This window comes from Ovis canadensis, chromosome 1 (genome assembly GCF_042477335.2).
Source record: "Ovis canadensis isolate MfBH-ARS-UI-01 breed Bighorn chromosome 1, ARS-UI_OviCan_v2, whole genome shotgun sequence".
NCBI classification, from domain to species: Eukaryota; Metazoa; Chordata; class Mammalia; order Artiodactyla; family Bovidae; genus Ovis; species Ovis canadensis.
Window position 1 is genome coordinate 204,197,031 of NC_091245.1, and position 15,436 is coordinate 204,212,466.

Consider the following 15,436-nt stretch of genomic DNA (forward strand, 5'->3'; position numbering starts at 1 on the left):
ACCACAGGGCCTGTCTGTTCTGCTCCCCTGGCCTTTGCTCGGTCGGCTTCTACTTCAGACCTCGGCCTTCCTTGGGGAAGCCTTCCCTGATCACTCATTACAGGACCACAGTCCCCTCCTTCCCAGCATGCATTTGAAATTATGCGCCAATTACCTCATTAATAGCTCTCTCTCCCTCTCAATGGCAGGCACCGTGGGAGCCAGAGCCATGTCTTTTTTTTTTTTTTTTTTAACTGCTGTTAGAGCTAGAGCACCTAACACAGCATGTAGGCCTCCAGTAAAGGTGTGGAGATGCTCCAGCAAATGAGACACAGGGCACCCAGCAAGGCCACAGTACATCTGGGAACAAAACAGTAGTCATTCACAAAGATAGTGTGAATGAGACCATCCCTGGCACTGGAGAAGCACTCTGGAGAGCCACGAGGTCCAGACTAGGCCAACCAGGAAGGGCCTCTCCAGTGAACCGTGTGTTGACTTGGTGAATGGGAAGCAGGACGTGAGGAGGATGAGGCTAGAGAGTAAGGCAGCGCTGAGAAGGGCCTTGCTGCCAGGCTAAGGGGCGATGGGAGTCATGGCAGAAGGCAAGGCAGTGAGCTAGGGTGATCAGGCTTGTGGTTCGAGGATTGCCTGCCCGGGTGGCCCTGTGGAGAACATACCAGGGGGTGAAACTGGAGGCGAAGAGGACAGAGAGGGGCAGCTGCAGCAGTAGCAGTGGGAAGGACTCGTGCTGTGTCAGAACTCAGCCATCACCAAGGGAGGGAGAGGAGAGAGTGGCTGGAAAGCTATGGAGACAGCATGTAGAAATTGATGTGTGAACGGATGTGTGGTGAGGGAGAAGGAAAAATCTAGAATTATATCCAGGTGTCTAGCCTCAGCACTGTGAGGATGGTTGATCTGCCGCAAAGGGAACCACAGAAGAAGGGGCAGACTTAAGCAAACAAGGGTCTTCCAGGCAAAGGAAGTCCCAGCAAAGGCCGGAGGCGTAAATGCATTGTTCTGGGGAATGGGAAAGTCCACCAGCTTACTCCATCTCAACCCTCCTGGCAGTAACCTCAGCCCTGAGTCTTGCCTCAGCCATTTCCGGCATGAGTGTGACAACCTGGGTGGGGGAGGTGGGGAGTGGTCACCTGTTCTGCTGGGGCAGCCCTGGCATGAATTTCATGCAAGATGATGATTCTTGTATTGCCCCCTACTCAATCCCCAGCTGTACTCCCCAGTCACATCACCCTCATCCTTCCCTGCGTCAGATGCTCTGAGCTTTATATAAGTGATATCCCCTGGAGCCCAGTGGGTGTCTGGCCTCCTTCAGCTTTCCCAGCTCAGTCAACATGCTGCTGTAGATATGCAGTCAGATGAAAACATACATGTTATGCTATTCTTTCTCTAATGGTTTGGCCTGATGCTCCAGCACAACCATCGTGGGAGATAGGATCAGGACTCTGTGTGTTTACAAGTCTGGGAAGTGGTGGAAGTGGCAAACTGTTCCCTAGGTGCCAGATAACATCTCAGGGTTTGGCTTGTTAGACACAATGTTATTTTTAAGCTTTTGAACCTGAATGACTTGAGGTGAGGCATCTTCAGTTTCCAATGCCTCAGACCCACCTGTTTTACTATTTATGCAGCTGCTTAGGCTCTGAAGAAAGGAGGAGTACGGACGTGGAGGGGCAGAAATCTGGGATTGGATGCTGGCTGTAGAATGACTTTCCCTCCATGAACCTCCATTTCTTCATCCACGTGAACGATAATATCTTGCAGGATCTGTCTAAGGGATAAGTGGGATAAATGCTTGTTATCATTGAAGATTAAAACTATGCAAACCAATGTTTTTGAGGTGTACCACTGTCACCCCTTGGAAAGAATTAGGATGAAATAAGGATGAACCAGGTGTAAGTTACTGGGAGACAGATTTAGCTCAGTATGAAGGCTCCTTTGCAGTGGTTAGCTACTGCAGATGGAAGAGATGGCTTTAAGGAAGTAGTGAGTTCCCCAACAGAAGTATTCAGACAAAGAATGCCATAGAGGCTTTCAAGCATTAGATAAGGGGTAACTGAACAACTTAAACCTTCTGTAATCATGTGGCATATGGTTCTCTCTTCCTCTTCATGGGTTACAGATAAGGCCAACTTTGCAAAGCATCCACCTGTGGCTGTCCTGCCTCTTGGAACAGGAAATGACCTGGCCCGCTGTCTCCGCTGGGGAGGAGGTGAGTCTGCATGGGAGGGGCCCTATCCTAGGGACAAGCACCCCAGTCTACAGGGAGGCTCTGCAGAGCTAGGCTGAGCTCCCCTCTTAAGGATTACATTCCATGGAGAAATACCTCTGGGATCGTGTCTAATCCATGCCTTTTCCCTGATGCCAAGGCCTGTGTCTGCCCTTCACAAGATTTACTATCAGCCTGAAACTCTCAACTTTGAACCTTTCTCCCTCAGTGTGTGTGCTGTGTGCTAAGTCACTTCAGTCGTGGCCAACTCTGTGCGACCCCACAAACTGTAGCCCACTAGGCTCCTCTATCCATGGGATTCTCCAGGCAAGAATACTGGAGTGGGTTGCCATGCCCTTCTCCAGGGGATCTCCCTGACCCAGGGCTCCTTCACCGCAGGCAGATTCTTTACCACTGAGCCACTGGGGAAGCTCCGTCTCCTTCTGCAGAACAAGTCAATTCCTTTGTCTCCTCTCCAGGATTCATCCCAGTCAGGGCTCACATAGGAATTTTTCTGCCTGAAATTCCCCCTCTCCAAATTACTGACCTTCTTCTGAACTGAGACTCAGAATGTAGACTGAAAAGTCCAATTAACCAGTTACCAGGGGCATTTCAGATCATCCCAGGGCCAGGGCCTCTCATTCTGAAATTCCCCTAAGGGGGACCTCAGAGTAGTAACCAGCATATAGGGCAATGGGCAGGAGCTAAGAACTCTGCAAACTGCAATAGCCCCCACGGAGCTGAGCACGCTCCAGAGAGTGGAGAGGTTCAGGGCAGCACTTGAAGTAGACAGATCAGGGTGGCAGGCAGAATTGGGATGAGACTCCAGATGGCTGATCAATTCTGGGAGTGATCCAAGACCAGGCCCGTAGCGGTCAGTGTGCCTGCTTGGAGGGCGGGGTCAGAGCAAGCAGAAGCTAGCCCTAGAAGGAAGCTGGCAGGCATGGGAAGAGCTGCCAGGGTCCTCAGCCACACACTGGGCTTGGGAAAGACCCTCTACTCAAGAGGGACAGCGGACTGTGGCCTCAGACTCTGGGCATCTAGGCAGCAGAGCGAGGCACCAATTTCCTGCAGCTCCGTGCTCCCAGTTAGCATCAAGGCCCTCAGCTACCTCATTACTTTCATTGCTATCTCATGATGCATCCCCTGAGGTGCTGACCAGACGCCTGACAACTTGAAAATGCTCTTCAAGCTTGTCCCAGAGGTAAGCAGGAACATGGAAGTGTTGTTTGAAAGAAAAGTCTCTCTCTCCCACTAACTTCTTACTTACAGTTCACTTGCTACATTGGTTTTCCATTGCTACTATGTACAAACAAGGGCTTCCCTGGTGGCTCAGTGGTTAAGAATCTGCATGCCAACGCAGGAGACACAGAGAGGAGGGTTTGACTTCTGGGTGGGGCAGATCCCAGGAGTCCATCCCAGAAGGAAATGGCAATCCACTCCAGTATTCTTGCTTGGGAAATCCCATGGACAGCAGAGCCTGGAGGGCTACAGTCCATGGGGTTGCAAAGCATCAGACATGACTTAGCCACTGAACAACCACAAACTATGTAACAGCTAATAATTATAAACATAGAGGCTTAAAATATCCTTGTATCCTCTGTAGGTCAGAGGTCCCAGAACAGCGACTTCCCTGGTGGTCCAGTGGCTAAGACTCTGCACTCCCAATGTGGAGGGCTTGGTATCAATCCCTGGTCAGGGAACAAGATCCCATGTACTGCAGTTCAGACCCAGTGCACCCAAATAAATGCTTTAAGAAAAAAAATTCTAGAACAATGTGACTAGGCCTCAGCAGATAGAATCAGGGCACTGAACAGGCTGTGCTCCTCTCCGAAGACTCTAAGGGAAGAATTTCCTTCTAAAACTCTTTCAGGTTGTTGGCTGAATTCCATTCTTTGTAGATCTGAGGTCTCTGTCTCTTTGCTGGTGGTCAGCTGGGATTCACTCTCATATCCTAGAGGCCTTCCTCGTTCCTTGTGTGATGGATCGCTCCATCTTCAAAGCTGGCAAAAGAAACTCTCCCTCAGTTCTAATCCCTCTGAAGCTTCGGACCTATTTCTTAAGGAAGAGCTCAGTCTTTCTAAAGACTCACCTGATTAGGTCAGATCCACTTAGGATAATTTTGCTTTCTTAAGGTCAGCTGTGCCATATAATATACCAAATCACAACTGACTAGCCCATCTTATCCACAGGTCCTGGAGTTTGCTGGGTATATAATCCCTCAAGGGCAAGAAATGTGGGGACCATCCTAAAATTCTGCCTACAGCACTGTTGTTCCACATCATGACACAGTCCTGGAACAGATCCCTAGTTCTCCCATGTGCAGCTTACCAACCATCCAGCACACTGATTCTCCAGGGCTCGCTTCAGCTACACAGGCCTACCCATCTTTGGCCAGCACCCGGCCCTACCCCTGCTATTCTGGCTTCCAGATTGCCCCGGCTTCTTTCTAATTACTCCAGATTGTCCTCTCCTTCCCTGTGGCCCAGGGAACCTGAGTGACTCTGGCCTGGACACACTGGGAGTGTCCCAGGGGTGCCCCACCCCACAGCTGCATGCGCAGCAACCAAGCCTTTCTGCTCTGGGGCAAATGCAGGGCTGCACTCCGCAGGTTATGAAGGGGGCAGCCTGACAAAAATCCTGAAGGACATCGAGCAGAGCCCCTTGGTGATGCTGGACCGCTGGCATCTGGAAGTCATCCCCAGAGAGGAGGTGGAGAATGGAGACCAGGTCCCATACAACATCATGAACAACTATTTCTCCATCGGTGTGGTGAGTTGGCCAGGAATGGCTTTTTGCATGGAAGAGAAGTGCCCCGGTGGGCAGGAAGGTTTCTAGTCTTTCACGGTCCACTCTGGGTCCCTGCTCTTTATTTGTCCCAGCTTCCCCCTGCCTCAACTTGGGTCCAGGCATCCTCACATCCAGCCTGGATGTGGACATCCTTACTGTACCCAGTCCTGTCCTGTTTATGCAGGAAGTTCCTGCCCCTGTCATTTTACCTAACACAAGAAAAAAACAGCACATTTTTCAAAAGACCTATTACTCTTTGGATAATTTGAAATAGTTAAGGAAAAGCAACACCAAAAAATAACCAAAGATGAGGTCAGGAGGAGATTCTCAGGTGAGCTTCCAGAGATGGAAATGCTGATGCTCCAGGGAAGACGTTGTGGTCTTAAGCTGGCTCCCTGGATTAGTTCTCAGAATTCTCTCCTCCTCCCAACCCCACTCCCCACACTCCAAGTGCACCTAATCCTCTGGGGCATCTCCTCCTCACTGACCCCTTAGGCTGAGCTCTGTGTTACCCCTAAGCTCCTCTGTGGTCACCTCTGCCTTGGACTAAAGGGTTTGTTTCCATGTGCCTGACTTAGCCCCCTTGCAATGCACACACGTACGCATAAATACATACATATACATGTACATACACACGTACATACAAACACACACACTATAAGGACAGCAGCACATTCCTCTTTCTCCCCCAGCTCCCATCACATGTAGCACAGCTAAGTTAGTTTGTTTTGCTAAACTCAGCTTCTGGTCCAAAGTGCATAGGTTGGACATTGCTTCCCAAATTGTTGGAGACATGACTGAGGGGAAAAGGTGTCGGTCTTTTCCATAAATAGATGTGGGGGTTGGGAGGAAGGTGAAACATAGACATTAGCATTTATTGAGCACCTGCCGGGTGTTCCCCACCGTGCTAGACTTTATTCTAGTCCTCACAGCAATCCTGCAGGTATTATCATCCCCACCATCTGCATGTTACAGAGGAGATTCAGGGACACAGAACGTGGAAGTGTTGGAACTGGGGCACACACACTGTGCCTCACTCTGAAACCAGGCCCTTTTCTCTGCTGTCTTGGGAACTTTGCTGCCCAGTTTCAAATGCACATGAATCTCTCCAGACCAAGACTGTGACCCTCTCAGTCATCACCTATGCCTCTTTTGCAAATGTTGGTGGTTTTTAAAAAAGGAGAGAAAAGGAGAAATGATAGGTAGTCTGAGGGAAGAACAGGGTTAAGGACAGGGTTTTTTGTTTTCTTAATAAGAAAACTAAAAGGAGAGCCATGGAAGCAAAAAGGAAGAATAATAATCCCTTATATTTATGGGATTTAAAACTTACCATATTTACAGATATTTTCTTGGTTCTTATGGTTACAGTGGAGGGCAGTATTCCCTCCGTTTGGTGAGTGAGGAAATAGAGGATCAGAGTAAGGGATTTGCTTTCATTCTCTGACTCCCAGTCCCCAACTCTTTTTCTGTTAACTAAAACAAAAGCGAGAAGCATTGCTCAACCCGTGAATGGGCTCTGAAAGGATAGAGGTGCTGGTGAGAATATTCGGGGTCTCAGCTGCCCTGATCTGGTTGATCTCCTCAGCTCCCCTGCGCCCTCCTCAGAAGGGGGAGATACCTTTGCCTAGGACCTACCAGCTCATCCTCCTGTGTCGTAGACAGAAGAGACCCCTCCTTCCTCTTTTTGACTCAAAAGCTCCTCCTTTGGAGCCACCTGCTCAGGCTCCACTTCATACGAGGGGAACATGCAGCCTTCAGCTCCTGCAAATGAGACTTGGCTGACAAGTCTGGTGTTGGAGGCCAGGGCGATTCTGGAGCATGCAGCTTCCCTCCATTACAGTATGACTGAAACACATGTCGTTTTTCCTGTAGTAACCAGAGAATAACTTGCTGACATGTAGTGAGTACCTAATGCATACCAGGCACAGTGTCCCTTTGGAGGGTATAGCCTTTCCCCTTTTGCATTTTGCAAGAAGGAACTGTAGCTTAGACAGATAGTGACCTGCCCAAGCCGGGAATCCCTAGTGTGCATAGCCCACCTTGCTGTGGGCCCTGAGCCAGGCAGATCCTGCACAGGCCGTCATCTCCATGCTGCCAAATGCAGCAGCATTAGAGGGGCATCCTCAGAATTTACAGTGTGATGGCTCACCCATACCCTACCTGTACCCTTGGTCAGAAATGCAGATTCCACCCACATGACAGATCCTCATTCATATTCTGAATCAGTTGGTCTGGGCAAGTCTAGAAATGTGCACCTTTAATAAGCCCCTGAGATCATTTTAATGCAGACGGTCCCAATCAAGTCCTCAGTGAGTGAAGACAACCCGTTAGAACTGAGAAGGATGGTCAGAGGAAGTGGTTCTTCACAGGAACAGAAACCAGATCTGAAGTAGATACAGGAGAGGAAAGACAGAAAGGAGGGGAAACCAGCAGCTGCGGGCAATGGGCCAGAAGTGAAAGCCAATCCACAAGACTGGGTGATCTGCCTGGGAGCTTCTAGAGGGCAGGTTACGTCCTTGGCCACCGGCAGAGTCCTCAACCCCAAGTCTTCTCTTCTCACGCCCAGCTCTGGCTGCCAGAAACAACAGTATTCCCAAGGCCTCCCTGTCCATCTCTACAAAGCGCCATATGCAAAAAAATGACGTTCACTTAGTACTGCTGACCAAATGGACAATCACGCCAAAAAGGAAGAGACAACCTTCCCTCAGCTAGATAACCAAGCCCCAATCCCACGAGCCAAGACTGAGCGTGCTTTTAATATATTCTTACAAATAAGAAGGACGTGAGTGGGGGGATGGGCAGGAGGGAGGGAAACAAGGACAAATATAAACTAACCGCCCCCCAAGGAAAAGCATAGGAATAAGATTCTCCATTTCCCTCAGCGGTCAAGATATTTATCTACCCGGGCTGACCTACAGTAATCCAATCCGCTCATCTTTCAAGTGAAGAAGAACTTAAAATCTTCCTCATGGTTTTTTTGCATATACCTTTAGCTTGTCCATGTTTAATATTTTATTGCAAATCAGAGAAGAAGCAGGCTTGTTTTTCTCTCACTGGTGTAACCTTAGCCTTCTCTCAATAAAATGCTTGCAGGGTTTGTGTGCTCACTCTTTAAAAGCTGGAAAGGGAAATTCTTGAGAAAACAAGTAGCCAACATGTAACCCTGAGAGAATCTGGGGCTGACATTTGCAGAAGCTCTTGCTCCCTATTTGACTTCCCAAACTCTGTAAGAGGAGAAACAGTATGTAAACCAACCCCCTGGCTTTACTTCCTTAAGACGATTAGAGTCAGACTCCTTTGGCAAAGAGAGTACTGCAAAGTCTTCGCCTCTTTTGAAGGACCTGGAATATCTGATATCAAATGTCCGCTGCTCTGCATTTATAAGGGAGGTGACAATGACCCCCGCTGAGCTGTCCCTGGGCAGTAGGGAATTCACTCTGATGAGTTCACACACTCCCGTTGGTGCCAACAGAGCCCACTCATAGATGGAGGGGTAGCGAGGGCAGGGTCTCCTGGCCTATGTAGAGAGGGATGTGGGCCTCGTTGCCTCTACATTCCCATCCACCACAGACTCCCCAGCTCCCCGCCAGTGAAGAGCTAAGACCCTTGACCTTCTCACTCCCTCCATCTGATAACATCCATTGGCAGGAGATTTTCCAACCCAGGCATTCAGGACACTACTTCCTCTGACTTCTCTGGCCTCTTCATCCCTGCTCTTTATTTTTGGATTTGCAGACATGTCAGGATGGCCAGGTATCAATGACAGGAAGTTTGGAACTGAAAAATCATTCCTGGGGTATGTGTAATTCTGAACACTGAAAAGGCTCTGCTTTCACTGAGCCTTAACAGGATGGGTGAACAGCTAATCCCTTGAGTCAATGAAATCTATTTCTGATGCGAGGGGAACCCAGGGGCCAAGGACGGGCCACAGCCCATCACACTAACTCACGTACCATTTTTCACCTCATATTCTGTACTTACTAGACTTCACCAGCTAAGTTTCCGCAATGGCAAACCCATTAAGGAATTTATCAGAAAGTCATCATTTCCCTGCAAACTTTTCAGTTCCTTCAGCCACAGGTTCTTCTTATCTGTCACCTATGAGAATCAAGAAGTTACAGGAACAATGGGACTAACTGAGAGGTGTCTTGGACAAGGGGTCTACACTCTTTGTCCTTTCCCAATCAGCCATAATTCTTCAGAACAATCCAAATACCAAATAATCTGTTTTATTGTCTCCTTTCTGTTTTTTTTAATCTCCATAAGTTGCCAAAGTGACTTAGACCTACATTGTCCAATATGGTAGCCATTAGCCACATGTGGCTATTGTATACTTGACATGGGGCTACTCTAAGTTGAGAGATGTAAAATGCACACCAAATTTCAAAAATGTAGTATGAAAGAATTTTCAATATCTCAATTTTTATATTAACTAATATTGTAGCAATAATATTCATTGAAATATATTATTATTATTAAAATTAACTCCATTTGTTCCTTTTCAGTTTTTTAATGTGGTTACAAAAATTCTTTTATTCCTATTGGACATGACTGGCTTAGACATCCAAATAGCTCAGAGTCCAAATGATTACCACTTATATGTGGAAGGGGCACAAAATTCTTTTGTCCAACTCTGCACTTGGGAGTTTTAGTTCAGGAAAGAGTAGACATATGTCCACACTGCTTTTTATCTCCTTTTTACCCCACACTTCATAGAAAGAACCCCAGAGAATGAGGCCATCAGAAATGAGTGTGCGGCATGTCCATGAGTGTGCAATCCCACCTCCACCCCAGCCTTCCAAATGGAAGACTCATTTTGCTGTGAGTGTTACAGGGAAGGTTTGGAACCACTATAGCACTGGTTTCTAAAATTTAAATGAACTCACCTCTGAATGTAAGTACAGCCAGCTTAATGCCTGGCACAGAGAAGCCCGGCAGAGGGTGGAGATGAATCTTGCCTCTCTTCTTAATCCCCAGGTAGAGAAACACGGTTAGTCTTTACCAGCATTGCCTTTCCAAACCTGAACAGTGGACCTGCTCATCTCTCTCTTACCACTTTGTGTATTTATCATGGGGTCACACTGTCAAATTCAGAACCACATGCTTAGCTAGTAATATTGCAAAGCCTGGTCTTTGTAAAAAGAAACTTTGCAAAACCTAGTTATAAAAAAAACCAAGGATAATGGGAATGACACAGAGGGCAGGGACCTATTCACATATCCTAGGGAATTAAAAAGCCAGGAGCCAGTCACAGCAGCATTGGGGGTGGAGGAGAGTGAAGTACAAATCGTGCCAGGCAACATGTGATTGCTTTTTTCTTTTCTTTCTTTTTCTTCTGGGTTTTTTTTTCCCCTGACAGAAGAAAATCAGTGCTTCAAAGGAACACAAGTAGACGGAATGTTTCTTGAATTCTAGAGAAGCATTTGACAGATGTCACATGAATCTTATTCAGCAAGCTCACAAAACTTGCCTAGGAGGGAGGTGGGCGCACTCTGAGGGCAGGAAACGCTCCTGCCTGGAGAAGCTGTGCAGGCTGGATCCACCAAGAGGACAGAGACCAGCCCCCCACCACCCTCCTCTGATGTTGCCCCTCTCCTCCCATTGTCTACAGGGGTGCTTCAATTTCAACTCCTGATGTATCTTAAATAAATAATGAATCAGTAACTGGAGTGTAAATGTTAAATTCCCAAGACATTGTTTCAGCAGAGTGTTAGCCAACCATAAAATAAACCCATATCCTTGACTTGCCCTGTCTGCCTTTCAACAGGGGGCTGCTCACTGGGTTTATTCTTCTGCCAAGTAAAAATGTTACGAAAGTTCCCCTTTGGCCCCTATCTTGCTTCTGGATTTTCTATCCCCACCCTTAGCCCGTATTCTTTACTCACCACTCACAGCACATGCTCAAAAAAAAAAAAGAAAGAAAGTTGCTTCATTGAACTATACCTTCTGATGTTTAACATTTTTTTCCAGAAAATTTGTAGAATTTCCGTATCAAGAAATGAAATTGATATAGCTAAAAACTCACTGTATGGACTTCAAGATTTCTTTTAGTTACACATTCCAGTAAATGAGTTTCTGTATCTCTTCCCTGCACAAATCTGAATCAGCTTCCTTGTTCTGTCACCAACCCACCCCCACCCCAACCCCTCCTGCCCCCAGCTCAATTAGCCTGTTTATTTCTAAAACCCGCCACCTGCAGCTGACATGCTGGCAGGAGGCCTGAGCCGTGAAGAGGCTTTTACACATTCTTCTGCTGGAAAAGGAGACCAGTAACAAGAGCAGAGGACCAAATCTGAGGAGGAAAGATGAGTTCAGTTTTAGGTCTGAAGGTCAGGGTTGGTTCTCCAGCGATACATTGTAGAGACAGCAGCAGCTACATGCTAGTAACAACTAAGACACCTGGATATAGCCCATGGCAAGGAATGCAGGCTGCAGAATGGATTCAAGGCTGAGAGGTTCTGCTCTGAGCATGGAGAGCCCGGAAGCATGGTGACGTGAGAGCCACCCTAACTGAGGAGCAGGTGGCCAAAGTAGAGCAAAGGAATGTGGTAACAGTAGGATAGCAAAGTATCCATAGCATGTGGTAATGAGACTCTTACTGACCTTGGGGAGAGTCGTTTCCATGGAGTAATCACCAGGCAAAAGCCAGAAGTTTAAATATATTTTTAATTATCTGCTAAGCCTGTTATCCAATATATTAAATATATTATCTGCTAAGCCTGTTATCCAGTGCTACCAATTCTGTCTACTGATATGGATGACTAAGAGTTAATATATAACAGCCTCTACCAACATCAGTTTTCTGGTTTCGACCATGTATAGTTACATAAGATGTTATCATTGGGGGGAGCTGGGTGAAAGGGCCACAGGCACTCTCTGTACTATTTTTGCAACTACTTATGAGTCTTAAAATATTCCAGAATACAAAGTATTTCTTTAAAGAGTGAATAGGGTGAGGCATTTCCAAACACATTCAGCCCCATGTGGGCTTCTGCATCCTCACTGCTCACAGACTCAGACACACTCCCTCTCCCCCAAAGGGCAGCATCATCCCCTTAACTCACCCTGAGCTAGAAAGGGTAGAGAGTGAGCATTAGGAGGAGTCGTCTGGCATCAGCTCTAAAGGCATGAGGGCCCGCGCCCCTAACCTTGGACCTGGTGTCCAGCCTCTGCAGGGGGCCTCCCTGGTCTCCCCCTGACATCTGGGAAGTTCAATGAAAGTGTGTGTCCCTTCCCTTCCTTCCACATTGCACAGGGTCAGGACCACTAACCAGGAATCTGCTTTCTGTCCCTTTCCCTTTCAGGATGCTTCCATTGCACACAGGTTCCATGTGATGAGAGAGAAACACCCTGAAAAATTCAACAGCAGGTAAGAGGGCCCTGCGGGGGTAGCCGGGACTGCACTGCCTGCGTGCCTGCCTGCCTGCCCCACCCACGCGGCCGCGGGTCCCAGGCCTCCACCTCCAAAATGTTCTCAGCTCCGCGGCCCAGGGCTTTCCTGCCACGTTGCCGGAAGGAGGGCTTCCATTTCCAAGAAGAAAACAATGTCAGAAACCCACCATGGTCTGGCAGCCCGTCCCCTGCCAGGGGGTGATGTTGCATGGGAGGGCCTGGGGCCAGGAGGGAGGGTGTGGTGTTCCGCCTTGGGGAGTAGGGGTCTGAGCTTGGCTAACTTGGATTCCCCCTCTGGGGTACGGTCGCTTTCTCAAAACCTACAGCGTCCCCATCCTGAGCCCCTCGATTCCCCGGGGGAGGAGCAGGCAGAGGGCAGAGGCCTCGGCTTCCCTTCCTCACAAAGGGGCGCGGGTGGCAGCTCTGGCCTTGGCTGAGGGGCCGAGATGGCGGCGCTTCTCTCTCCCCTGCCGGCAGAGGGCAGCAGAGAGCGGCCCTGCTGAGGCCGGGAGCCCACCAGAGCCCAGCCTCAGCCCGCGCGCACCTTGTGAAGGCCGAAAGCTTGGTCCAAAAATGGAATAGAAAAAAGGAAACCAGATCATTTGCAGAGTCATACCATTCTGCAGGCGGGTCCATAGAACTACCCCTGGGATGGTTCAATTACCTTTCTCCCTTCTTTTTCTCTTCTTGGTTAATTTGCATCCTTTCTCTTTTCTTATGGTTGGACCCTCAAGCAGGTGGGAAGGAGAGTGGTATTGATTTGGGCTCAAATTGAGTCTAAGGAACTTTATTTAGCCCACCAAGCAGAAGTCCAGTGTTACCCACACACCTTCGTTTAAACCCATACACTTCCTCAGAGCTCTATCATTTTCATTCCTCTTCTTTCCCCTGACCCCTTGCCTGAGAGTTTAACCAAGATTACGGAAATCTTTTTAGGGATCAGAAACTCAACATAATGAAGCCACTTCGACTTCAGGAAGAGGGATCTGTGGGATCTAATCGTAGCTGAGCTAACCTTATTAGACTGTATTTTCTCTCTCAAACACACCAAGTCAACTCACAAAATACTATTAATATGTATATTTTCAACTCCTGTTCCTACAATAGTCACAAACTTACAAATCAACTGATGCTTTTCTTGTGAACTTTTTCCCTCTGATATATACACACGCACAAAAAATCACTTTTTAAAAAATACTCCTCCTCTTCCAGCCATTCCAGACTTTTAAGGTCCCCTTTTTACACAGATACCATTATGCATACTCATGCACACGTTTCTTAAGATGCCAAATGTTTGTGAAATCCGCGGGGGTTCTGTTCATTCATTCGTTCGTTCAGTGAATCTATCTTTTGAACACAGCACCAGGCACTGCTGTATAGGTGTTTTGGATAGCTGTGTGTAGGAGGCTCACAGTCCAGGGATGGAGGACTAGAATGCAGAGGTGCATAGTGATTTGTTTTAGGCGATATGAATCCACAAAGCAGGGGCATGGAATTTGATGTGGAGGGTCTTCCAACTAGAGAGCTGCCTGGGCCAAGACACAAAACAAGTTAAGTATTGCTTTTCAGGTTGACAGGGAAAAGAAGGGCAACCCAGGGAGAAGGAACCAAATGTACAAAAACATCCATATGAGCAGTGGAAAACAGCCTGCCTGGGGGAAAGCAAGCTCTTCGGTGTGGTCTGTTGGGTGGTCTCCTTTCATGGAAAGAAGCAAAGCCTCTGTAGACAGCAAGGAAGCAGAAGGCGGGAAGAATTTCTCCATTATCCAAAAATCAATAGACAGGTGAACATATGACATAAAAAGCAATCATCAGTTATCCACATGATCAGGTATAGTTAGAAAGATACCTCTGTCAGGAGAAAGTTGTGGCTGTGCATTTCAGCGCAGAGTATGAACAATCTCACTGGTCTGAATGAACGTTTGTCCTCCCCACTTCCCAGTTTCTATCAGCAAGACTCTCCTTTGCAGTGAGGTGAGCACCTCACCCTTCACCTGGTTGAGGTCAAGGGTAGTGCGATCATCTAGAAAGACAATCCTGGAGATTTGCGTATAAGTCCAGGTGCCTGCTAATAAGTGCAAACATAGTGGCTTCAAGGTAGACCCTATTTCACAAGGTCTCAGAACACTTCCTGTTAAAAACTTGAGTCCATGCTGCTTCTACCCTGCCTGCTTACTCCTATTGAAAATGTCCAGGAATGCCCAATTTGTCCATGGAGAGGCAGACGAGCAGCCATTTTTTCCAGGCTTCCTTATTTAGCTTTGGAGATGGTTTTAAATAGGCAGGTGGTTGTTGCCATGGTTACCCCATTACACCAGCGGCTAAATTTAGGGAGGGCCACAAGGGATAGGAAGAAAGCTTGATACCCGGGATTTGGAAATGTAAACGATATTATCAAACACAGCTTCGTTTTATTCAGCTGAACTTAGGTTTTCCAAAGAGTAGTCACTGCTTGGCTGGATGCCCTTACTGTTAATACCTAGGACTAGGCCCTCAGGGATAACTCTGAGGTTAAATCTAGGGAGTTGTAACTGTTTTGTTCTGTTCTGTTTTGAACAAGGGAATGTGACTTGTCAGGGCTAGAGTTTATCAGAAAAACTGAATCTTTTGCATTGCTCTTCAGTTTTCTGGGCTATTTTAACAAGAATTGCTAACCTAGGTACAAGGGCTGCGGGAGTTCTGCAGGCACCTTGAAACTGTATGTAAGATATTGAATATATTTTTCTTGAGAGAATGTCCATTAACTATCAGAAGGTTCTTGAAGAGACCCATTACCCTTCAGTGGTTTAAGTCACAGTTCTGAGCCCTCTTTGAGTCCTAAGAGGTATCAAATTATGACTCAACTATTGGGATTTCATGAAATTCTTTCCCCAGTGGCCTCTGGACGCAGGTTGTTGCCAGGGAAGGTAGTTGGTTACACAAAACTAAGTTATGTTCCCAGTGGAATCGCTTTATTAATGAAGCAAGAACCAGACCCAAGGATGCTGGGTGATGAGCCAGATGTGATGGACAAGGATTAGAAGGCCTTTAATGGCAAAGATGGGACTATTTGGA

General features: G+C 47.5%; 1 protein-coding gene across 9 annotated transcripts in view; it reads left to right on the forward strand.

The window, feature by feature from the left end:
* The window catches only part of DGKG (diacylglycerol kinase gamma), a 223,958-nt gene that overhangs the window by 120,457 nt on the left and 88,065 nt on the right, over positions 1 to 15,436 (forward strand). For all 9 annotated transcript variants that reach the window (XM_069558608.1, XM_069558619.1, XM_069558614.1 and 6 more), the window contains 3 exons: positions 2,114 to 2,203; positions 4,812 to 4,972; positions 12,295 to 12,359. In XM_069558608.1, coding sequence (XP_069414709.1) covers positions 2,114 to 2,203; positions 4,812 to 4,972; positions 12,295 to 12,359 — 316 coding nt within the window. The remainder of the gene's footprint in view (positions 1 to 2,113; positions 2,204 to 4,811; positions 4,973 to 12,294; positions 12,360 to 15,436) is intronic.